At 49.2% G+C, this 24,405-nt stretch overlaps 2 protein-coding genes across 13 annotated transcripts in view; one reads left to right on the forward strand and one right to left on the reverse strand.

The window, feature by feature from the left end:
- The first annotated feature begins 39 nt into the window (after positions 1–39).
- Positions 40–11,532, forward strand: ZDHHC16 (zinc finger DHHC-type containing 16). 6 transcript variants are annotated; one of them, XM_025396126.1, is made up of 11 exons: positions 40–262; positions 5,582–5,829; positions 6,001–6,195; positions 6,324–6,412; positions 6,796–6,824; positions 7,426–7,559; positions 7,697–7,744; positions 8,603–8,688; positions 9,509–9,632; positions 9,823–9,893; positions 10,939–11,532. In XM_025396126.1, the coding sequence occupies exons 2-11, from the start codon at positions 5,587–5,589 to the stop codon at positions 11,051–11,053; spliced, it is 1,134 nt and encodes a 377-aa protein (XP_025251911.1). In that variant the 5' UTR covers positions 40–262; positions 5,582–5,586; the 3' UTR covers positions 11,054–11,532. The 6 variants fall into 6 exon arrangements, 5 of the variants coding, with proteins under 5 accessions (XP_025251911.1, XP_025251912.1, XP_025251913.1 ...); XR_003121095.1 differs by having other exon boundaries at positions 52–262; positions 9,509–9,636; XM_025396127.1 differs by lacking the exon at positions 7,697–7,744.
- Positions 11,533–12,122: 590 nt separating this feature from the next.
- The window catches only part of MMS19 (MMS19 homolog, cytosolic iron-sulfur assembly component), a 40,161-nt gene continuing 27,878 nt past the window's right edge, over positions 12,123–24,405 (reverse strand). For 3 of the 7 annotated variants that reach the window (XM_025397934.1, XM_025397932.1, XM_025397936.1), the window contains 22 exons: positions 24,268–24,342; positions 23,793–23,870; positions 23,115–23,253; positions 22,395–22,549; positions 21,652–21,730; positions 20,920–21,045; positions 20,646–20,727; positions 20,199–20,299; positions 19,945–20,094; positions 17,646–17,801; positions 16,373–16,472; positions 15,805–15,907; positions 15,618–15,686; positions 15,270–15,396; positions 14,706–14,806; positions 14,494–14,550; positions 13,853–14,039; positions 13,466–13,548; positions 13,169–13,333; positions 13,028–13,087; positions 12,594–12,694; positions 12,123–12,513 (listed from right to left, as the gene is read on the reverse strand). In XM_025397934.1, the coding sequence (XP_025253719.1) occupies positions 12,486–12,513; positions 12,594–12,694; positions 13,028–13,087; positions 13,169–13,333; positions 13,466–13,548; positions 13,853–14,039; positions 14,494–14,550; positions 14,706–14,806; positions 15,270–15,396; positions 15,618–15,686; positions 15,805–15,907; positions 16,373–16,472; positions 17,646–17,801; positions 19,945–20,094; positions 20,199–20,299; positions 20,646–20,727; positions 20,920–21,045; positions 21,652–21,730; positions 22,395–22,549; positions 23,115–23,253; positions 23,793–23,870; positions 24,268–24,342 (2,322 nt within the window). In that variant the 3' untranslated portion in view covers positions 12,123–12,485. Of the gene's footprint in view, positions 12,514–12,593; positions 12,695–13,027; positions 13,088–13,168; positions 13,334–13,465; positions 13,549–13,852; positions 14,040–14,493; positions 14,551–14,705; positions 14,807–15,269; positions 15,397–15,617; positions 15,687–15,804; positions 15,908–16,372; positions 16,473–17,645; positions 17,802–19,944; positions 20,095–20,198; positions 20,300–20,645; positions 20,728–20,919; positions 21,046–21,651; positions 21,731–22,394; positions 22,550–23,114; positions 23,276–23,792; positions 23,871–24,267; positions 24,343–24,405 lie in introns of all 7 variants that reach the window. The other 4 variants (XM_025397933.1, XM_025397937.1, XM_025397938.1 and 1 more) reach the window with 3 other exon arrangements.

Consider the following 24,405-nt stretch of genomic DNA (forward strand, 5'->3'; position numbering starts at 1 on the left):
TTGCGTGTAAACTCCATTTCCCAGGTTACCTCGGGACAAATCCGGGGGCGGAACTTCAGCGCTCCATGCTTGCGCCTGCGCGTGTGGTTGAGGATGGGCTGGCGGCAGGTCTGGGTCCGCTGGCTGGCACTGCAGGCGGCGGGCCATGGTGGTTTGGATTGAGCCGGGCCCGGCCGGGGCGTCGAGTCGGAGGGGGTGGCAGTGAGCGGCGGCAGAGGCTGCGGGGCTCGGTTTAGCTGACTGGGGAGTCGGCAGGCGGCAGGTAAGGGCGAAGCCTCGGCCCTTGCTCCCCATCCTAGTCCCTTTTTCTGGGTCGGGCAATGCCCTGGGGCCTTGTCTTGAGTCCGGGTTCCTGCTCTCTCCTCGCCCTGCCCTGAGGGGCTGCGCCCTCCTCAGCCGGAGCGCACCTTGCGAGCAACCGTTACGTTCAGAGCAGGAAGGAAGGAGGTCAAGCGACCCAACTCGTCTATTTCACAGATGTGGAACCTCAGATTCAGAGACCGGGTTTGACTTGTCCAAAATCTTCAAGATAGAGCCCAAACTGGAACCCGCGATTTTTGACTTCCAGTCCATCGCAGTTTCACCTCGCGGCTGTCATTGAGAAATAAAACCTTTTCCCGGTTTTTGTTTTGTTTTGTTTTTGAAAAGGAGTCTCGCTCTTTGGCCAGGCTGGAGTGCAGTGGCGCGATCTCTGCGCACTGCAACCTCCGCCTCCTGGCATCAAGCGATTCTCCTGCCTCAGCCTCCCGCGCAGCTGGGACTACAGGCGCGCGCCATCACGCCCAGCTAATTTTTGTATTTTCAGTAGAGACGGGGTTTCACTATGTTGGCCAGGATGGTCTCGATCTCTTGATCCGCCCGCCTCAGCCTCCCAAAGTGCAGGAATTACAGGTGATTCCTCCCAAAGTGAGCCACCGCGCCCGGCCTTTTCCCGGTTTTTTAAACTGTAGCTTCCAGTCCTGCGGTCCGATCCTCTTCGCGGCCTCCCATCCCCCCTTCAGTAAGCTTTCTCAGGTTGAAAAAGCCGAACTCTGGTTGTGTGGGCCCGTCATCAAAAGATAAGCAGCCCCAAAATAAAGTTGCTACTCTTTTTCTTCTCAGCGTGTTACCCCAGAAGGGAGGTCTGCACGTGAATAAAATGCTACTCTTCATTGATGTCTGGTATCTCCTACTTGAGATTGCAAACATCCCGAGAGCAGCGTCCTTGTCCAGATGACATTGCCCACGACTTTGATCTCAGTTCACCTGACTTCTGATGGCTTTGCCGCCTGTCCCTCCCTGTCCCCTCAGTCGACTTTCCCCTTGGGAAACAGATAGTGACTTAGAGCCATGGGAAGAGGGAAGTGCTGTGGCCTGCAATCTCCTCCTGTCTGGTGGCAGACGACCACTATGGCCTGTGACTGTTACTGAGGGATGAGAGTACTCGGGCTTGTGCTTGGGGTGGTAGTAAAGCTGCGCTTTGCTCTGTTTCCTCCCCTGTTCACTGAGATTACCCCCTTCTTCCCTACACACATATTTTTGAATTTTGCTTTACCTCTATTTCCTGAGATGAAAAGTCTGGGCCAGGTGCGGTGGCCTGCCTGTAATCCCAGCACTTTGGGAGGCTGAGGCAGGCGCATCACCTGAGGTTGGGAGTTCGAGACCAGCCTGACCTACATGGAGAAACCCCGTATCTACTAAAAAAATACAAAATTAGCCGGGCGTGGGGGCGCATGCCTGTAATCCCAGCTACTCAGGAGGCTGAGGCAGGAGAATTGCTTGAACCCAGGAGGCGGAGGTTGTGGTGAGCCCAGATTGTGCCATTGCACTCCAGCCTGGGCAACAAGAGCAAAACTCAGTCTCAAAAAAAAAAAAAAAAAAAAAAAGTTTGTATGTTCAGTTGCAGCCCACTTACTACATATATCAATTTCCTGGCATCCTGTACCCCATTAGCTAATGGAGAGAGGCCCTAGCTTCAGACTTTGTTCACCCAAATCTGTATCTGTGCATCTAGGAGCTTTCTATTTACACGGTTGGGCTGATTTCTGGTTGGGCTTGTTTTCAAAAACGACTTCTAGCTCCTAAGTGCCATGATTTTAATAACAGTTTGTATTTCTCTTTTTATTAATCAGACAGAATGATAGCAGGAGACACTTATTTAGAGTTATCACATTGGCAAGAGTGTCCTTGTTGGTATTTGTAGGACAGATAGACATCTGGCCAGGCTTTCCACTTCTGCATCCCTCCAGGTCATTCGTTCAGCAAATATTTGAGTACTTCCATGAGCCAAGTATTGTGCTAAGTGCTTTATAAACATTTCATTTACACTTACCAAATACAGTTAGCCCTTCATACCTGTGAGCTTCACATCGCAGATTCAACCAACCATGGATTGGAAATACTTGGGGGCAGCCGGGCGTGGTGGCTTATGCCTATAATCCCAGCACTTTGGGAGGCCAAGGCAGGCAGATCACCTGAGGTCAGGAGTTTAAGACCAGCCTTGCCAACATTGTGAAACCCTGTCTCTATTAAAAATACAAACATTTGCTGGGGGAGGTGATGGGTGCCTGTAATCCCAGCTACTTGGGAGGCAGAGGCAGGGAGAATTGCTTGAACCCAGGAGACAGAGGTTGCAGTGAGCCGAGATCTTGCCACTGTACTTCAGCCTGGGCAACAGAGCAAGACTTCATCTCAAAAACAAACAAAAAAAGTGTTTATGTGTAGCATTTACTTTGTATTAGGTATTATGAGTAATCTAGAAATGATTTAAAGTATATGGGAGGATATGTATAGGTTATATGCAAATACTATGCCATTTTATTTTATTTATTTATTTATTTATTTTTGAGACGGAGTCTCTCTGTCGCCCAGGCTGGAGTGCAGTGGCCAGATCTCAGCTCACTGCAAGCTCCGCCTCCCGGGTTTACGCCATTCTCCTGCCTCAGCCTCCCAAGTAGCTGGGACTACAGGCGCCCGCCACCTCGCCCGGCTAGTTTTTTTGTATTTTGTAGTAGAGACAGGGTTTCACCGTGTTAGCCAGGATGGTCTCGATCTCCTGACCTCGTGATCCGCCCGTCTCGGTCTCCCAAAGTGCTGGGATTACAGGCTTGAGCCACCGCGCCCGGCCTATGCCATTTTATAACAGATTTGTGCATCCATAGATTTTGGTATCTGAAGGGAGGACTGGAACCAATCCCTCCGCAGATACGGGGGTTGACTGTATCTGTATAGTTACAGAATCAATAAGGGTTAGAGCTGGAAGGGACTTCAGCATTTAATCCCACTCCCTCACTGAATGTGAACACAAGGAGATTGAGTCCCAGCAGGGTTGAATGATTTGTCCGAGGCTACAGAACTGCTTAGGGACAAAATTGAACCCTAAGGAATTGGGTAAATCTAGTCCTTGAGGCAGGCATTTCCTGTGGCGCTCAGGAATTTAGGACGTGGTTGAGAATGATCTGAAAAGTGGAGAACAGAAGTTTTTTTTTTTTAAGACTAGAAGAGGTGTGAAGTAGCATATAATTCGAGTTTATTACAAATGAGGAATGCATTGGATTTGCATGCTATTACTACAAAAAGTATTTTGGCAAATAGGAAACTCTCCATTAGCTATAGAAAGGGAATGAACAGCGGTGTGGACAGTCCCACAGCCACCTAGATTTGTTGTGGGGTAATCTGTTTTGTCCCACTCTTACATTTGATTGTGGGTATCTACCACTTTAAAAATTCATGCTACAAGCCAAATCATGCCTCCAAACAATAGGGGTGGAAGTTTGAGCTTGAGCTTTTTTTTTTTTAATTTTTTTTGAGACGGAGTCTTACACTTGTCTCTCAGGCTGGAGCGCACTGGTGTGATCTCGGCTCACTGCAACCTCCACCTCCCGGGTTTACGCCATTCTCCTGCCTCAGGCTCCCAAGTAGCCAGGATTACAGGCATGTGCCACTGTGCCCAGCTATTTTTTTGTATTTTCAGTAGAGACAAAGTTTCACCATGTTGGCCAGGCTGGTCTCTTAACTCCTGACCTCAAGTGATCCATCTGCCTCAGCCTCCCAAAGTGTTGGGAGTACAGGCGTGAGCCACCATGCCTGGCCTTTTTTTCTCTTTTCTACACTCCCTTTAATTCTTTTAGCTTCCTAGGAGGTGACAGGAACAGACGGTTTCTTTATCCTGGTGCTGTGTAGGTCCCTACCGAATTGTGCTTTCTCCTCTGTAGACCTTGTCTGCTGAGTTCCTTTTCGCCTTAGAGCTTACAGGGCTTGTGCAAGGAGGTAATTAAGTGTTTTCTTTGAAAGGTCTTTTGTGGGGATGAGCCAGGGTGCAAGGAGAGTACAGTGCTCCAGTTACCGAATTGAAACCATCCCTGCAGTGGAGCAGCCTCCTCCAGTTTCTGTTGGGTTTTGAGCTACCTGTTAAATAAGTCAGTGGGGTTGTCAAGGACAAAGCAGCCCTCCCTGGCTGCCTCAGGGCAAAATCAGATAATTTTTCTTTCTGGTGAAAGTATTTAATCTGCAGAACTGATGAAACTGTCATCTGTTAGCGCATCTGTGTCTTCGGGTCATTGCCCAGGTAGCTGATCTCTTCCCATGGCTGCTGCATGAGGTAGAAACTGCAGAGAGGAGATGGAGGCACTGGTAGAGGTGCCACAGAAGCAGTGAACTGGGAAGTCTGGTTGGGCAGCTTGGGGCTAAGGCAGCAGCTGCAGAGAAGGTTCTTGAGTGTCTAATTAGACTGGGGCAGTGGAGTCCATCAGAGAGGTCAGGCCCCCAAGGCCTTCATGAATCAACATGGAGGTCCCCTCCCATTGCTCGTGACTCCTTCCTGTGGTTTTGGCTCAGAATACCTGGAGTTATCTTAGCTACCATTTCCTTAGGAGTGGGGCTGGGAATGGAATTGGAGACAAAGCATTTTCTGTCATGCAAGGGGTAGCTGGCTGTCCTGACAGGAGACAGGGAATGTCATGCTACCAGGTTGAGTCGGCTAGCCTGTGACGTCAGCCCAGAGGGAATAGGAAGGAAGAGTATCTTTTGCCAAGACTTAAATAGCACCAGGGAATATCTCGGTGCAGGATCCACATTCTGTGTACTCATTCCTCCACTGGCTGTTCTTTGGTGAGGAGTAATCGTCTGAAGGTAGGTTGATGCGCCAACGCAGTCAGGAAGTCTGGGCGATCTCTGCTACGGTGGCCATGCCCAGAGACACAGTGGGTAGCTTTGTCCATCTGGGCCACACTCTACCCAAAGGTCTGTCTACACAGACAATTCCTAAGACTGCTTTGGTTTGGAGCGGCCTTTCTCACCCCTTCCCTGTGGCCTGTTGCTTTAGGTGTGCATCACCTTGGATTTGCTATGCAACCATGTGGTGTAATATAAGTACGATTTCTGCAGGCTCAGAACCGTCAGTCTTACCCCCTTAATCTGGTTGGAACATGGGCACTGTCCGTAGAAAAATGAAGTAACCTCCCTACTTCTCATAGTTGGTGACTGGCCTAGCTGGGTCTTAGTCTCAGGTCTTTGCCCTCCCAGTGAGTACTCTAGGCCTTCCCACTAGCGGGTTGGGGAGGGAGGGCTCAGACTAGATCCTCACAATGGTGTGCTCTCCTAGGAACCATGCGAGGCCAGCGGAGCCTGCTGCTGGGCCCAGCCCGCCTCTGCCTCCGCCTACTTCTGCTGCTGGGCTACAGGCGCCGCTGTCCACCTCTGCTCCGGGGTCTAGTACAGCGCTGGCGCTACGGCAAGGTCTGCCTGCGCTCCCTGCTCTACAACTCCTTTGGGGGCAGTGACACTGCTGTCGATGCTGCCTTTGAGCCTGTCTACTGGCTGGTAGACAATGTGATCCGCTGGTTTGGAGTGGTGAGTGATGTCCAGGGAGCAGGAAAAGGGGTATTGTGGGGAGCAGAGGGACATGTCTCTGACAGACTCAACCCAGGTTTTGGAGGCCGGCCCCCACCCCTAGGGAAACTCTGAGTCTGCTTTGGGCATAGCTCTTGCGCTATGTCTCCCTGACCTTGCTGGTGTTGGCAGGTGTTCGTAGTCCTGGTGATCGTGCTGACAGGCTCCATTGTGGCTATCGCCTACCTATGTGTCCTGCCTCTCATCCTCCGAACCTACTCAGTGCCACGACTCTGCTGGCATTTCTTCTATAGCCACTGGAATCTGATCCTGATTGTCTTCCACTACTACCAGGCCATCACCACTCCGCCTGGGTACCCACCCCAGGTGGGTCCTCACAGGGGCACTGGGGGAAGTTGCTGGCTATGGGACCTGGTCCCAGGAGTGGGGAGAGTACCTTGGTATGTTTTGAGACAGAAATGGTGCTGCCACAGTTATGCTCTCCCTTCACACAGGGCAGGAATGATATCGCCACGGTCTCCATCTGTAAGAAGTGCATTTACCCCAAGCCAGCCCGAACACACCACTGCAGCATCTGCAACAGGTGGGTCTTGGCTTTGCTCTCTGGGAATCCCAGCTGTGGCCCTTCTGCTGTAGCCCTAGGGAAAAACCTCACCTTGAGTTTGCTAAGACATAGGTGAAGCACCCATCATGTCCCAGGCGATGTGCCCTCTTCTCCTGACACCTCATCCTTACGATGGTCCTGTGAGTTAGGCATTATTACCACTTGTGAAAACCGAGGTTTGGAGAGATGAGTTACCTTGTCCAGTATCTTATAGCTATTAAACTGCAGAGCTGGGTTTGAAGCAAGGCCTGGCTGTCTTCAAAGTCTGTGCCCTTTCCACCTCAGCAGGATGATGTCAGAATTGGCACTGACATCTCAAGAACTTTGGCCACCGTAACAGAGCCTGTGTCCCTTCCTCACAGGTGTGTGCTGAAGATGGATCACCACTGCCGTATCCTTTTGCTTCCTCTTCTGCCTGAGGCCTTCCTTAGCTCCAGAGTACTGTACAGGGTTAATGACCACCATTTTAGCATCACCCTGCAGAGAACACTGGAGTTGAGGAGTTGTGGGGGCTGACCATCTCCTGGGGGTGCAGGAAGCTCACACTCTAGGACAGATCTTCTTGGAGCAAGGAATCTTTTAACAGCTCTTTCTTTTCTAAACTCTCATGCTAACAGCTATTGGATGGAAAGAGATGTTTAAGCTTCTGTGGTTGTTCACTGGGTGCGCCAGATAGAACTATGGGTCCCCGTCTGCTGTTCCACACAGATGTCTGGCTGACTCCAGCTAGGCGGAAATATCGGCAGATTCATTTTAGTGAAGGATTTCAGTTTCTGTGACTTCCTGGTGGGACCTGAATGCTCTGAAAAGCTTTGAGCACTTCTACCTCAACCTTGGGTGTAAAGTCTTGTATTTTCCTGCCTTTGGAAAGTAGTTCTTAGTGACTGGAAGCCTGAGGCTTGGGTGATGTCACGAACCAGGGATGAATCCGAGGGGCCTGGACACCACCTGAAATTGTGTTTGATTCTAGTCCTTAATCATTTCCCAACCAGCCTGGCTAAACAATTGTGTGGGCCACTATAACCATCGATACTTCTTCTCATTCTGCTTTTTCATGACTCTGGGCTGTGTCTACTGCAGCTATGGAAGTTGGGACCTTTTCCGGGAGGCTTATGCTGCCATTGAGGTGAGCTCGTTGTCAGGAATAGGGCAGCTCGGTAGTGCAGAACTTTGAGATGTATTATCTGTCCCTAAGGAATGGGGCAGTAGCACCCCATCCTAGAGGCGTGAGAGTATAACCAGCACTGTTTTCCATCCCCTTAGAAAATGAAACAGCTCGACAAGAACAAACTACAGGCGGTTGCCAACCAGGTGGGCTGTCCCCACCCCACTGCCTCCTGCTGCTCAGGCCTGGGGGCATAGAGTTGCTCAGGCAACTGGGGCCGACCTGCCCATTTAGTTGTAGAGACTGCTGAGAGGCCACTCTAGACCAGATCAGGAGTGTTCAGGCAGACTGGCTGTGGTGGGTAAACTAAGTGACCTACAGGCAAGCTGGAAGTTCCTGGTATTTGACAGTTTTGGCTATCTATCCCATCATCACCTCTCTTCGGCCGAGCAAGCAATCTGCCTTGGGTGACGGCCTGAGCAGCAAGGAGTCTTATGTTAGTCTGTGTAATGGGGTTCCAGGGGACAGAGATCAGGCTGAGCCAGTCTGATCATCCCTTGCACCTGGTCTATCTACATCTGGATCATCCCTGCCCCCCAGTACCTTTTAGGACTCCTTAATCTGCTGAGCCCATCTTGGGCCCATATTGATTGTATTTCTGCTGCCGTTTCACAGTCCCTAGTGGTTCTCCTCACTCCAGTCAGTCCATTCTGGGTATGGTCTGGTCTCCTCTCTTGGGGATGCAGCCGTGCAGTGAAGGAGTTCTGGCTGGGGATTGGAGTGGCTTCCCCTGGAGCCCCATCTGTGTTGTCACTCTAAAGGCCCAGGGTCAGCTCCTCCTGTGCTTCACCATCCTGTCCAGACCCTGCTCTGCTGCCCAGTGTTTGTCTATGTGGTGATGCCGCTGGGCTTGGTCCACCCATCTTCGCTGCTACCCTGACTCCTCTGTGGCTTTACCCCGTTTTCTCTGCCTGGGTTTGGATCACTTCCTGCCTATAGGTGCTGGGGCAGTTGCTGGAGACCCACGGAGCAAATGAGCCAGCTTTGCTGTTTTCTTTTTCTAGACTTATCACCAGACCCCACCACCCATCTTCTCCTTTCGAGAAAGGATGACTCACAAGAGTCTTGTCTACCTCTGGTTCCTGTGCAGGTATTTAATTTTGATAGTTTTAAGGGAGGGGAAGCTTCAGAAAAAAAGTTTTTTAGGTGCCCACATGCAGGCGGAAACCCATTCCTAAGTGAACTGCTACTGTTTTAGTCTAATTTAGGTTGGCAAAGAGCCAGCACTTTTCTAAAGCATTTCGGGGCAGGGAGCACTGAGGATATTGGCATTGCTTATTACTAAGCACATGGATACAAGTATATGCTTGATATGTAACCAAAGTAAGTTAAACTCCTTATTTATAGATGAGGAAAACTGAAAATTGGGGGCCAAGGGGCGGTGAAGTGACTTGTTCTATGATACACAGCTAGTAGGAATAGTAGCACTGGAATTTGAATTTCTTGCCATCCCATTCCAACCCTGGGTGCTTTTACTACCTCCCACTATCTCCCAAGCATGGGTATTTTAGGAAATATAGAACATTTTCTCAGTAATACAGACTTCTCTACTCTCCTTTCTGCATACTCTCTTATTTTCCTTTAACAACAACAGAGATGGAGTCTTGCTATGTTGCCCATGCTAGACTCAAATGATCTTCCTATCTCAGCCTCCCGAGTTGCTGGGACTACTAGGCATGAGCTACTATGCCTGGCTTCACATCATTTATTCTTAGGCCACTTTGATGCTTTTTCATTGATGCTCTTTATAGACATAATGAAGTAAAAGTTTATCTAGGATATATGCTGGGAGGTGAGGAAGACTTAGGTAGAGAGGTTACAAGCCAGTTGTTACTGCTTACCTCAATTTCAGACATACTTCCTCCAGCCCTCTCTAAACTACCCACCAGTCTTCGCCCCTCTTTTCTTAGTTCTGTGGCACTTGCCCTGGGTGCCCTAACTGTATGGCATGCTGTTCTCATCAGTCGAGGTGAGACTAGCATCGAAAGGCACATCAACAAGAAGGAGAGACGTCGGCTACAGGCCAAGGGCAGAGTGAGTAGGGTTAAAGGCTCCGGGTGGGTAGGTGGGTAACTGAACCTGCTCTCCTGTAAACAGGCCATGGGCAGGGCTGACTAGGGCAAGCATTGTAAAAGGCCAGAACTACTCTACCTGAGCTTTAGCTTAGCCAGTTTAGTCTCAAAAATTAGAAGTTCAAAAAAACATGTGTTTTTCTTGGCTCCAGGTATTTAGGAATCCTTACAACTACGGCTGCTTGGACAACTGGAAGGTATTCCTGGGTGTGGACACAGGAAGGTAATGTAAGACACACAGACTAATGCGGTCCAACAGAATGCTGTGATGAGAAAGATGTTCTGTGCCTGTGAGCACTTAGAACATGGCTAGTGGCTACTGTGTTAGCACAGTTCTAGACTCTACGAATAGAGATCATTGTTCATTTGAACCTAAGAGGCTTGAGGCCAACACTGTGTGGTTTTAAGTAACAGATAAGGCTTAAACATGACTACAGTAGAATCCTAGGAAAGCTGTGCTCAGGAAGGGTCCTCTGGTTGTAGGATGCGGTGGCCATCAGTCACCTCTCACTTGGAGAGCAGTGTCTAGAGTTCAAGCCAATAATTTGTGAGATGAAAATAATCTACTTGTCACAGAGGCCCTAAGACAGTAATTGGAGCTACCTCTCAGCCCAAGACAAGGGGAAACAATTTTTCTTTCTTTTTTTTTTTTTTTGAGATGGAGTCTTGCTCTGTTGCCCAGGCTGGAGTGCAGTGGCACGATCTCGGCTCACTGCAAGCTCCGCCTCCGGGGTTCACGCCTTTCTCCTGCCTCAGCCTCCCAAGTAGCTGGGACTACAGGTGCCCGCCACCACACCCGGCTAATTTTTGTTTTGTATTTTCAGTAGAGATGGGGTTTCACCATGTTAGCCAGGATGGTCTTGATCTGACCTCGTGATCCGCCCGCCTCGGCCTCACAAAGTGCTGGGATTACAGGTGTGAGCTACCGCGCCTGGCTGGGGAAACAATTTTTCAAATGGCAGTTACTGAGGCAATAACAATTAGATGAGCAGACGTGCCTTCCCTCCACCCTTTCCCATGTACATGACACTCCTATCACTGTGCTTAAAGTGGACCTTTAGAAGTTGAGCTCGAAACCTCAAAAGGCCTTCAAGGCACCAAAAGGTACATTTGGATAAAATTGGGCAGAAAAAATTAGAACTTTTGTTACTTTCATGATTGACATCAAGGTAGCTTCAGGATACCTTGATGTATGCTTGTTAAGGAATGATGATCGGGAAGGACCAAGAATTCTTGGAACTCAGAGACATTTCTCTTTTCTCTTCTAGGCATTGGCTTACTCGGGTGCTCTTACCTTCTAGTCACCTGCCCCATGGGAATGGAATGAGCTGGGAGCCCCCTCCCTGGGTGACTGCTCACTCAGCCTCTGTGATGGCAGTGTGAGCTAGACTGTGTCAGCCACGACTTGAGCACTCATTCTGCTTCCTATGTTATTTCAAGGGCCTCCAAGGGCAACTTTTCTTGGAATCCTTGATCAAAAAGAGCCAGTGGGCCTGCTTTAGGGTACCATGCAGGACAATTCAAGGACCAGCCTTTTTGCCACTGCAGAAGACAGACACAATATGGAGAAATCTTAGGACTGACATCCCTTTACTCAGGCAAACAGAAGTTCCAACCCCAGACTAGGGGTCAGGCAGCTAGCTACCTACCTTGCCCAGTGCTGACCAGGACCTCCTCCAGGATACAGCACTGGAGTTGGCCACCACCTCTCCTACTTGCTGTCTGAAAAAACACCTGACTAGTACAGCTGAGATCTTGGCTTCTCAACAGGGCAAAGATACCAGACCTGCTGCTGAGGTCACTGCCACTTCTCACATGCTGCTGAAGGGAACAAAAATAAAGGTATTCGATTTTTAAAGATATGTAGCTTTTCACTCTCTGCCTCACAATAGGGCAGGGAAGGGGAAAGTCAGGGTCAAAACCTAGTGAGTTGGTGTTCTGGTCATGCCTCCTTTTTTTTTTTGGAGACGGAGTCTCACTCTGTCTCGTAGACTGGAGTGCAGGGGTGCGATCTCGACTCAGTGCAACCTCCGCCTCCCAGTTTCAAGTGATTCTTGTGTCTCAGCCTCCCAAGTAGCTGTGATTAAAGGCATGTGCCACCATGTCTAATTTTTGTATTTTTAGTAGAGATGGGGTTTCACCCTGTTGGCCAGTCTGGTCTTGAATTCCTGACCTCCAGTGATCCATGCGCCTCAGCCTCCCCAAATGCTGGGATTATAGGCATCGGCCACCATGCCCAATCTAATTTTTTAAAAAATTATTTGTAGAAATGGGTTCTTGCTGTATTGCCAGGGCTAGTCTGAAACTCCTAGCCTCAAGTGATCAGCCTGCCTCAGCCTCCTAAGGTGTTGGGCTTACAGGCCAGTCCCTGTCATTGTTCCTCCAGCTTGGTGCAGTGGCCCCTCGGGTTATATGAAGCATATGTGGGGTGGGGGAAATATCTGACAGCCCCTTACCAAAAGAAATCTTTATTCTTCAGCAGGTACACACATCCGCCAGCCTTGGTCCTCAGGGCCACACTCATATGCACTCACCCCTCAGCAGCATATCGCCCCTTTTCTGACATACCAATGCAAGAGACCCAGGACCCTAGATCTTTCTTCAAACACAAGTGTCTCACACACACTTATTTCACAAATCCACTGGAAATCTGGACTCTTAAGTTCCTTGTACAGCCATGCAACAGAGGCCTAGCATTTGTGCTGTGTCTGTGGGAAAGGCAGTCAGAGGCCAGTGGTTTCCCTGCTTTGGGGACGATGGCTCGATAGTAATTCCAGGTTAGATTGTCAGAACAGTCTAGGCCAGGACTGAGGGCTCAGCTGCCAGGACTCCCCAGCAGAAACCTGTAGGCAGAAAGAAAGTTGGCGGCATTAGTGGTGAGGCTCATTTTGGTCCCATCTCTCCCCATGACCTAGAAACTCACCATTCCCCCCTGGCTGACACTGCTTCCTTGCGCACCAGTCTCTTCTTGTCATCCAGGGGTTTGGCTAAGGCCCGGATCACCTGTGGTTTGTACGGCAGCAGCTGTGGAGTCAGAGGATATAGAGGATATAATCAACCTTGCTCATCCAAGGCAGCTGAAAGTACCGCTTTTTTGATTCTGTACAACTAATATTCTGAGGAAAGCAAAACATCTTTAGCGATTCCAAGGGATGTTAAGTGGCAGGATGACCATTCTGTTACCTTCTGGGCCCAAGGAAAATAATCCTTGGGCCCAGAATTACAAGATCTGCACCTTGTAATTCAGATCTCAATTACACAGCAGGGTGGCCAAGCCCACTTGACTAAGGCAAAAAGGTACTTACATGTCTCTTCTGAGACGTTCCCAGGCCAAGGAGGGACACCTGAGGTACTTACCACAGGGGTGGGCAGGCGAGTGAGAGCATGCATGCATTGCAGTGCGGCGATCCGGACAGCCTGGAACACAACCACAAGGAGGTGAGAGCATGCCCAGGGAGAGATGCTGGTGCCTAGAAGAGTTGCTGGGGCTCAACGCACCATGGAAGGGCTAGAGCTGAGGTTCAGAAACTTGGTGACGAGGGTGTCCACGTGAAGACTCATGACTTGGGGTGCTTCCAGTAGAAGAGGCTGAAGGCAGCTGAGGGTGGAGAGCTGTACCACACAGTCAGGGCAGGACAGGGCCTCCAGCAGCAAGGAAAGAAGCTAAGGGGCAATGGGCAAGGTGGGGGATGGCCACATTGTGAAGATCCTGGTTCTTGTCCCTTCCTCTTTCTAGCCCCATCTGAGGAAGAATAGCTTTGTCCTTTGCTTAGAAGCTCTGCCTGCAGGACTTACCGTGGGCAGCTCTGGCAAGAGCACAGGCTTGGGGAGCCTGTTAAGTACATGAGAAAGACCCTTCAAGTAGTTTGGCTTCACATCTGTAAAAAATGGAAAGGCTTAGAAGAGAAATTGGACTTTGATATATAGCTTGAGAATTCAATCCTGATCTGTGATGAGGCTGAGACATCAGCCTACAAAGGGGTGAAAAAGTCCTTCACGCTCAGAATAAGCAAGATACACCCATCAAAGGAAGAAGTGGGACAAGAATCTAGAAGTTTAGTCTTCTAGGCACAGACCACAATATAGCTCTAAAGAAGCAAGTGGCTCCTAAATTATCTTGGGGAATGTGGCCAAGCAAAGGAGAGGTGTGTATATGTGGGGCCTTTCTTTCAGACTCCTCACCTTGGGGAGCAGCATGGAAGCCCTGGACCAAAGCAGGCACATTATCAGTGAAGAACCGCTGGCGGAACATGATCCGCACTTCAGCATGGCCAGCACGAGTCAACACATCAGTGCAGTCAGACATGAGCAGAGAGAAGCCATCAGCTGCTGCTGGACCTAATTCTGGGTCATTCAGGAGGTCCATGAGCTGGAGAAAAAAGAGCCTTTGAGGTACATCAGGGAAGAAGATCTTAAGTGCCAAAGATGAGAATGGGGCTGGGTGTGGTGGCTCATGCCTGTAATCCTAGCACTTTGGGAGGCCAAGGCAGGTGGACTGCTTGAGCCTAGGAGTCTGAGCAACATGGCCAGACCCAGTTCTTACAAAAAATACAAAAATTAGCTGGGTGTGGTGGGGTGCCCCTGTAGTCCCAGCTACTTGGGAGGCTGAAGTGGGAGGATCACTGAGCCTACGGAGGTTGAGGCTGGAGTGAGCTGTGATCGCACCACTGCACTCCAGCCTGGGTAACAGAGTGAGACCCTGTCTCCAAAAAAAAAAAAAAAAAAAACCCCACACAGAGGAGGATGGAAGTCCTTGGGAGGAATAGGAGCAACAAGAAAGTTTGTTTAGGTCCTGGGTTCTCCTGTCTCCAGAAAGGACGTACCCGGGCTGTAAGGCAGGAGCTGAGAGGATGGTATCTGAGCACTAGGGCCTTTGTTACCTGTAATTGGAGACACAGAGAGCAATTGGGGAATGACACTCAAACCCCAGAACCCAGAGACATAGATGTTTATAGTTTAGGGTCAAACAGGGACATTTTATTTAACCAGACATAACTGCCTCTCTGTCTAAACAGACTCTACTCCAACTCCTTACCCAGAGAAGAAGAGTGAAGGCCTGACTACGACAGGGCCCAGAGCCCAGGCCAGCCTCCACTTTGTCCACAGCCAGCTGTAGGAATTCATCCAGCTGTTGCCCTAAAAAGGAGAGGAAATGGTGACATAAAGGCTACACATTTTCCCTTTAACAATGAAGGATGCAAATCACTTAAGTGCAGAGCTCCCTGAGAAGCTGTTAGAAAGGGAAAATACCATTTTTGCCTGTGGACAAAATGATTGGACACCTGCATAAGAGCCTGGTATTCTCATAATACAGAGGTGCTGCCATTTGAAAAGAGAGGGTTGTCACTAGCCCCACTGTAGGGAGTAGGATGGCAGAACTAGATTCTTTGTGCTCCCTTCTCTTCTTAGGTACTATAAAGCTCTGCCCAACTGTGGTCTTGATGCTTTTCCCACAGGCAGTCCCAGGACAGTGCTTGAGCAGTTGAAGCCCTATTAATGTTATTAGCAAGCTCCTTTTAAAAAGAGAATGAGAACTGAGCTATAAGATTTCACGGGTAGTTGATTGTGGGAGGCTCCTTACACAGTCTGATCTCAGTACCTGCAGGGTGCTTGTTGAGGAGTCCTGCAAAGCACTTGGCAGCAGCGGTAGAAGAAAAGGGGCAGCTGTGGCAGCAGCTCAGTTCCAAAAGCTCCCGCATGAGTTGGTTCAGCTGAGGTATTTCCACCTACAGAAAACCTGGCCATGTAATGGACCCAGAGAACACCTGAACTCCAAGAGAACCAGTACACAGTGGCAGCAGGGACCGGGATGGATAAGAACTAACTCCTCTAGTGGGGGAAGTAAAAGATCAGCTTAGCCTGTGGCAAATTTCAACCCAAAGTCACCTGGGATCCATTTCCCCTTGTCAAGGTTAAATAACGGTACTTCCCAAATGTGCTCACTTACATTTCGAGGCAGGGAGCAGACAAAGGCCATAAGCAGTGCAATCAGCCGCCTCTGCCCCGAGGCGTCATCCTATAAAAGAAGCAGAGCCCGATCAAGCCTGCCAGCAATAGGCTTGTCTGCCCCTCTACCCATCCCAGATTAGCCCTAAAAAAACCAGCTTGAAGGATGTAAGTTCTAAGACTGTCACCTGGAATGGCTGGAATCGGCTCGGGAAGCTGTTTTCAGGCAGAAAGGAGACGTTGCCATCCAAGAAGAGGGGCACAATGTGTGTGACACTCTGGGCAGCTAACCTGGGGGCAAAGTACTAGGTATGACCAAGAAGCTAGGATTCTAAAGCAGCCCTCTCCTCCACAGACATGCTTTTCAACCTGGGGTTCAAATTAGGATCACCAAGTCAATGGGACATGCCCTGATCATTCATGCATTGAACAAATACTAATTTGGCACATATTATGTGCCAGTAATCATTTATATTCAGGTTCCCATCTGGGAAGTCAAGGTATGTTTCAAAATGCCCTACAGGTAATTCTTAAGCCCATCTGCAGCTAAGAACCACTGGTCCATGGCTTCCCACCCTCATAGTCCATGATGCTAAGAGCCCCTTCCTTTTGTTTTGTCAGCAAAACTTACAAGACAATTAACTGCACCCACATTTACATATAGGTAAAAGGACAGCTGACAAGGCAGCTACCTGTTGCTTCTTCCCAAGAATGCTATCCTCCCTGGGTTCAGGCCACATCCATGATTATACTTACTCAGGGCTCAGGTGGGTGGTAGCAGTGCCAATGACAGACACCATGGCAGCCAACACCTCATCCTCCAACAGTACTTTTTTCAGAACTGAGGGCTCCTTCTCTGCAAAACATACACATGCACACAATCACAAGACCATGACGGGTTCAAGAAATGGATGATTGGGTTCTGTCACCATCACTGACTCTGGGGCTTGACTCTAGCCATGACAGCAGTTCTTAATCTGGCCTCTGGTAGTGCTGTAGTCCTGAGAACCAGCAGGGCACTAGAAACAGGAGTGGTCTGACCTGGGGCCACAGAGCGCTCTTGAGAACTCAGCACAGTCCTTAGACTAAGCCAACAGTGGGAAAGAAGGATAGCTAAGATGAACATTCTTAACATAAGAAATAGAAATGTTGTCCCTGGTGTCCATGGAGATGCAAAGAAAAAAAAACACAGTAATGTTGGTTTCTGAAAAAATTAAAAACATGCATTTTTCTTCATGAGTCATTATTTATAGCAACTATCATATACTGAGTACTTCCTGTGTGGCAGGTACTACACACTATCTTATTTAGTCCTTACCAACTACCCTGTGAAACAGTTTTTCTTTTTTTTTTTTTTGAGACAGGAACAGGATCTCGCTCTGTCACCCAGGCTTGAGTGCAGAGGCACAATCATGGCTCACTGCAGCCTTGAACTCCTGGGCTCAGGTTATCCTCCCACCTCAGCCTCTTGAGCAGCTGGGACTATAGGTATGCACCACTATCCTGACTATTTATAGGAACAGGGCCCCCTGTGTTGCCCAGGCTGGTCTCAAAACTCCTGGACTCAAGTGATCCTCCTATCTTGGCCTCCTGAAGTGCTGGGATTACAGGTGTGAACCATGGCGCCAGCCTAGACGGTACTCTATCTCCTTCTTACAAGTGAGGAAATTGAGGCTTGGAAAGGCTGAATATCTTCACCTAAATTAGCACGCGGTAGAGCTGAGGCTGAAACCCAACCAGGTGGGCTTGACTCCAGAGTCCAATTCTAAGTAAACTAATCACATAGCACTTCAAGGGGAAAAGGTGTGCATTCTTTTGAATGTTGCTAACACTAGTAGATTTTGGTTCCTGCCATTGGTCAGGGTGGCACCCTTTGCTATGAAATGAAATCTCACTCTGAGGACAAAGGATTCAAAATAAACCTCTGATGATACAAAACACAGTACCAATACCCAGAGGGTGGCAGTGGTGGTCAACACCAGCAGAGGGCAGAGTTCCCAAAGGCCAGAAAGCAGAGGTGGAAAGTTACCTGGCATAGAGGCCTGCACAGCCAAGGCAAGCAGGCAAGGTATAGCTGTCTGGTGGAAATACCAGCAGCTCTCAGGGTCCTGCTGACATTTTTCTGCCACCTGTTTGAGGCTCTGACAGACAGCAATAACGTCACTGGATTGTGCAACCATATTCCCTGTTGGTGAGAAAGTGTTCTCTGTAAGGTTTTCTTAAAAGCACTTTCAGGTATTTCCAATACACAGCAGATGAGAAGAACAAAGATGAGTGAAGAGACCAAGAGTGCCTTATTAAAAAGCTGAGTCACTTTATTCTCCTGGCTGTTCTTTCTGATCTATTCAGACTTCATAGTTGAGACTTGCTCTGTCCCAGGCTCTGCAGCAGAAACACTTGTATATATTCTCCCCTTATTTTTCGTAACAACCCTAGAAGTATAATTTCCCTCACTCTATAGAGAAGGACATGCAGGCACAATGAAATAAAAGATCAGTGGCTTTTCCAGGGTCACAGGAAGTGCAAAGTCAGGAATCAAGCCCAAGTTATAATCCAAGTCTAGTATTCATTCTACTATGTAACAGCTGCTGGATCAACCATGGTAGGCCTGAATCTACCCACAGGGCAGGCTGCTGTCACTTTTGCCTTGGAGCACTGCTTCTCAAACTCAACGGTCTCTGAGTTACCAGGGGACACTGTTAAAATGCAGATTCTGATCAGTGAGGGCCTGAGATTCTGCACTTCTAACAAGCTCCCAGATGATGCCCATGCTGCTGGTTAACAGACCATCTTTTGAGCACCATGGCCTTAGGGTGATGCCTCTCAATTCTGCCCCACATGAAAATTACCTACTTTTTTTTTTTTTTTTTTTTTGAGACAGGGCTTTACTCCTGTTGCCCAGGTCAGGCTGGAGTGCAATGAAGCGATCTCGGCTTGCTCCAACCTGCACCTCCCGGGCTCAAAGTGATTCTCCTGCCTTAGCCTCCCAAGTAGCTGAGACTACAGGTGCATGCTACTGCTCCTGGCTAATTTTTGTATTTTTTGTAGAGATGGGGTTTCGCCATGTTGCATAGGCTGGTCAGGTCTCAAACTCCTGAGCTCAAGTGATCCATCAGCTTTGGCCTCCCAAAGTGCTGGGATTACAGGCGTAAGCCACCACACCTGGCCTGGCACTTTTTTTTTTTTTTTTTCCTGAGACAGAGTCTCACCCTGTCTGCCCAGGCTGGAGTGCAATGTCACGATCTTGGCTCACTGCAAACTCCGCCTCCAGGGTTCAAATGATTATCCTGCCTCAGCCTCCCGAGTAGCTGGGATTATAGGCGCCTGCCACCACACCCAGATAATTGTTAGTAGAGACGGGGTTGCACCATGTTGGCCAGGCTGGTCTCCAACTCCTGACCTTGTGATCTGCCTGCCTCAGCTTCCCAAAGTGCTGGGATTACAGGCGTGAGGCACTATGCCCGGCCCTTTTTTTCTTTTGAGACAGAGTTTCACTCTATCGCTCAGGCTGGCCAAGCTGGAGTGCAGTGGTGCAATCTCAGGTCACTGCAACCTCCGCCTCCCAGGTTCAAGAGATTCTCCTGCCTCAGCCTCCCTAGTAGCTGGGATTACAGGCGCATGCCACCATGCCCAGCTAATTTTTTTGTATTTTTAGTAGAGACGGGGTTTCTCCACGTTGGCTAAGTTGGTCTCAAATTCCTGACCTCAAGTGATTCACTGGCCTTGGCCTCCCAAAGTGCTGAGATTACAGGCATGGGCGGCGGCTCTGGCTGAGTACTCTTAATAGTACTATTGCCCAAGTCCCATCCCTCCTCAGAGACTGATTTAGTTGGACGCAGGCATCAGTATTTTTTTTTTTTTTTAAGAGTTGATTGTAGGCCGGGCGCGGTGGCTCAAGCCTGTAATCCCAGCACTTTGGGAGGCCGAGACGGGCGGATCACGAGGTCAGGAGATCGAGACCATCCTGGCTAACACGGTGAAACCCCGTCTCTACTAAAAAATACAAAAAACTAGCCGGGCGAGGTGGCGGGCGCCTGTAGTCCCAGCTACTCAGGAGGCTGAGGCAGGAGAATGGCGTGAACCCGGGAGGTGGAGCTTGCAGTGAGCTGAGATCCGGCCACTGCACTCCAGCCTGGGCGACAGCGCGAGACTCCATCTCAAAAAAAAAAAAAAAAAAAAAAAAGAAAAAAAAGAAAAAAAAAAAGAGTTGATTGTGTTACTCTTATGTATAGCTACAGCTAGAACCACTGCCTTAGAGGCATCAACTCCAAACTTGACTACAGCTCCCCATTCAGCCCAGTCCCTTGGTTATTATTCCTAGTAGTTACCTCTGTTCACCTGCCAGAGATGCTGCAGCAGCAGAGGCAGTGTCTCCTTGACGATGCTGGGATGTGTTGATACAGCTGACAAGGCTTGCAGACAGCACAGATGCCGGGAGCATTGGATGTGCTCATCTCCTTTAGTCAAATTTGACTCCCCTGAAAGCAACCCATAAGATGAAGGTTCACTGTGTGATAGCAAGCACGAAGGCCCCAAAGCCTTGCTGGGAAGGGATGCGCCACAGAGGATTAGAGACACATACCTACACGCAGCTCCTCAGCGAGCTTGGGTATGAGGTGGCTGCTGAAGGCCACAGGGTAGAGAGCAGCCAGGGTTCCTGATGCTTCCAGTGCTGCCACCCTGCTGGAGGCGCAGAGCAGATGAGCAATGGCTGAGCCTTGGCTCACAGCTCTCTTGCCTAGGTCTGATATTAGGCAGATTCAGGAGTGTGAGCTCCCAACACCTCCTTGCCAAAGAGTAGAACTCAAGTACCTACCCCACTGAGTTTGACAGGGTTTCTTAAAGCCTAAGAAGAGAGCAGTCCTACATCTCTCCAACCGGTTAGCAGCCAGAGCCTAACACAGAGCTCACCTCCCCTAAGGAGAGCCAAGGGTCAGAAGCACAGAGCCCTGGTCCTAGCTTGATCTGTTGCTGCCAATACAGAGGCAGGGAACAGCGTGCTCTATATCTCACTGCTTTAAATTCTCACCAACTCTGGGAATCCTCCTCCAGGAAGCTCAGTCTGTACAGGTGACCCACTGCCAGCTCCAAGTCCTCAGAAGATAGGAGATCTGTAGTTAGAAGGGAACATGAATCTCATCTTTCGTCCCCTGCAGCCATCACAACCCTTCCAAGCTCTTATTAGAAATCCCAAATCATCCAGAGTTGCATTGAGAACAGGATAGTAAGGCTGCTTTTCACTAAGGCAGCCTTACAAGAAAAGGACCAATATCCTTCTCTTCTCTCTTTCCCTTAAGATGTACCTGGCTGGGCACCCAAGACTGTGAGTGTACGGATGCCAACAAGCTGAAGCTGGGTGCTGGGGTCTGTTAGGGCCACGAATACCAGTGAGCACAGCTGGTCCTTGAAGCCATTCAGAGGCCTTTGATCTAGGGAGAGACAGAGGCCAGGTTAGAAGGAAGCCATTACATTCCATATCCCTGACTAAGCTGTGATATACAGACAACCTGGGGTAGATTTTTTTTTTTTTGAGACAAGGTCTCTGTTGCCCAGGCTGGAGTGCAGTGGCACAATCTGGGCTCACTGCAGCCTCTGCCTCCCAGGTTCAAGCTATTCTCCTGCCTCAGCCTCCTGAGTAGCTGGGACTACAGGCATGTGCCAACATACCTGGCTAATTTTTGTATTTTTAGTAGAGACAGGGTTTTTCACCATATTGGCCAGGCTGGTCTTGAACTTCTGACCTCAAGTTTTCCACCTGCCTTAGCCTACCAAAGTGCTGGGATTATAGGTGTGAGCCACCATGCCCCGCCTCCTGGGGCAGATTTAAAGAGCTTAATCCACTGGGTATCCAGGAAGCACACTGAGAAAAATAAACAGATCTCATCCATCTCATCTATTAGTGTTCTCTTGTGCTACAACCTCAGAATAGGACCACTGTTCTAGACTACTTTTCCACAGCACTCTTTGCCCTGCTGTCCTTTATAGTCTGCAGTGTTCAAGAGTCCCCAGAGCACTGCAATGGAAGGCAACCTCACCTCTGTCTTCATAGCTCCATTTCTGCTGCAGCTTCAAGAAACCCAGGAGCATTTCAAGGATTGTCCGCCGCTGGCTGCTCTGTAATGTTTCAAGGGGTACTGGAGTCAAAGAATATTTTAAGGGATTTCAATCCTGCTACTCTGGATGTAGGGAGAAACCTTTCTTTCGTCCAAGAGATGGGGGTTTTGCTATGCCACAGTCAGGCTGGAATACAGTAGCATGATTATAGCTCACTGCAGCCCCGACCTCCTAGGTTCAAGTGATTCTCTTGCCTCAGCCTCCTGAGTAGCTGCGACTACAGATGCGTGCCACCTTATCCAGCTAAATTTTTTTTTTTTTTTTTTGTAGAGATGTGGTCTTGCTATGTTGCCCAAGCTGGTCTTTAAATCCTAGCCTCAAGTGATTCTCCCGCCTTGGCCTCCCAAAGTGCTGGGATTATAGGCATGAACCAGCATGTCCTGCTTGGCTAATTAAAAATAAATTTTGTTTTTTAGAGATGGGATCTCGCTTTGTTGCCCAGGCTGATCTTGAACTCCTGGCTTCAAGCAATCCTCCCTTCTTGGGAGAATGATCCTTTTATGTAAGAGACAGGGAAAAAGTGAGTAAGGGAAGCAGCAGCAGCAGCTAATGGGAGCAAAACCCAAGATCTACTATGTCAGCCCCAGCTAAAACTTAGCACTCTGAGAAAGGGAACCTAGCACACAGGTCCCCCATCATTCCCTCAAAGATTCTGCTCCCTTACCTGACTGTGCTTGTGGAACTGTTCCAGCAGTAAAGGCAGGACATTGCTGGTGATATAGTCACAGGCCCGGGCAGATGCACCTGCAGCTGCCTGCAACAACTTGGCACTAGGCCACACGAGTTTCATATCCGGTTCACACAGGTGGTGCCTGCAGTCTAGAGAAGCAGCACATCACAGACCTGGGGAGGAGGCCAAATGGTGCCTGACTCCCCTACAGTCCACAGAGGTTGAAGACTGAGACCCATAACAGTTTGCAAGCAGTTAACACTCAAATTGTTTTCAATTCAGAGTAGGGCTATTGCCCCCAGATCACCAAATATATTGGGGCTAAACAAGAAAGGTCACTGGCCCTTAAGGAATGTCATTTATTTATTTATTTTTTTTTAAATTTGAGACAGAGTTTTGCTCTTGTTGCCCAGGCTGGAGTGCAGTGATACGATCTCAGCTCACTGCAACCTCTGCCTTCCAGTTTCAAGCGATTCTCCTGCCTCAGCCTCCTGAGTAGCTGGGATTACAGGTGCCCACCACCACGCCCGGCTAATTTTTGTATTTTTAGTAGAGACGAGGTTTCACCATGTTGGCTAGGCTGGTCTTGAACTCCTGACCACCCACCTCGGCCTCCTAAAGTGCAGGGATTACAGGCGTCAGCCACCGCACCCGGGCAAGGAATGTCATTTCTATTGTGCTCACTCCCCTTCCTGGCTGCCACAGCCCCATTACCCTGTAGAATGTTGCTAAGGAAGGAGTCAAGGAGGTCCTCAGCATCAGCCCTCAGCACAGAACGAGACAAACACGCAGTCAGGGAGTGGAGGGCCGCCAGGCCCTCTGCCTCCACCCGCTCACTTGCCGTCTGGAACACCTGTCAGGGAGGGATCCCATGGCTACTGAGGTGAGCCTGCACCAGATGAGACCCCACCAATCCACTGCCTATTTCCTTGTTGGAGAGGAGAGTGAGAACCTCTAGGACACAGAAATGGAAATTAACACGTCAACTGAGTGTCTTCTCAACTGGTGTGTTCTTACCAAGTCCTTAGTCACACTCAGGACAGAGACACACACTTTCTGAGAAACAGAAAGCCAACTCTGAGCAGTGGTTCTGCTCACCTTTCTATTCACCACGGTGCCAGAGGCACCATAACCTGCACTCCTTGCCACAGAAGGACAAGAAGTGGGTAATGTGCAAAGGTGATCAACTGCTCTTACCAAGCAGCTGACCGTCACATAGGGACTCTCTCTCGTCATTCAACTAGAATTATGTCCCCCTGCTTGCCTCCTGAATAACCAGGCATAATACCTTGGCCCTGGGGATGACAGAGGGAAAAGGACAGGATGTATTATTTCCCCTCATGCCTGCCAATTGAGAGTTAATAGTAGTGAATTTATCTGAGTAACACTCACCTCTCTGCGGACAGAAGCCCAAAGGCTGGGGAGGAAGTCCTTCAGCTCCTTCTGTCCATACACAGCACAGCAAGCATTCTGCCAAGGAAACCGCTGCTATCAGTTATGTGCACACTCAGACACCTAGGATGTGCAGGTACCTCAGCATAAGGACACCTGGAGGAGCCTTGGTCTCAGCAGAAAAACCAGTGAAGATTTTTAACAGTCCTACTCAGGGAACAGAAAAATAGGAGATTACCCTGGTTGATGAAATAGAAGCCTAAAGAGGGAGTGCTGGTCAGCCTTTCCTCAGTTACTATGGGATGGGACACGACAATATGCAGCTGGGGGCTTCAGGTCGACACAGAGGCCCAAATCCTGGGTGTTCTCTTCTGAGGCCCATGAACTGTTCCTTGGCTATCCAAGAATCTATATCCTTTAGTACCCCTAACTTGTCAAAAGGTAGCTGGGTCCTGCAAGGAGAAAAATCACTCACCAGAGTCTGTAGAGAATCCAACTTGGCACTCAGAACCTCAGAATCCACTTTCTCAATCAACAGGGGCAGCAGAAACTGTGGGACAGAAGCAAGATCTTAAGCCTGAGATGGGTAGTATGTCAGTCACATCAAGTCCTC

The sequence above is a fragment of the Theropithecus gelada genome, chromosome 9 (assembly GCF_003255815.1).
Source record: "Theropithecus gelada isolate Dixy chromosome 9, Tgel_1.0, whole genome shotgun sequence".
Classification (NCBI taxonomy): domain Eukaryota; kingdom Metazoa; phylum Chordata; class Mammalia; order Primates; family Cercopithecidae; genus Theropithecus; species Theropithecus gelada.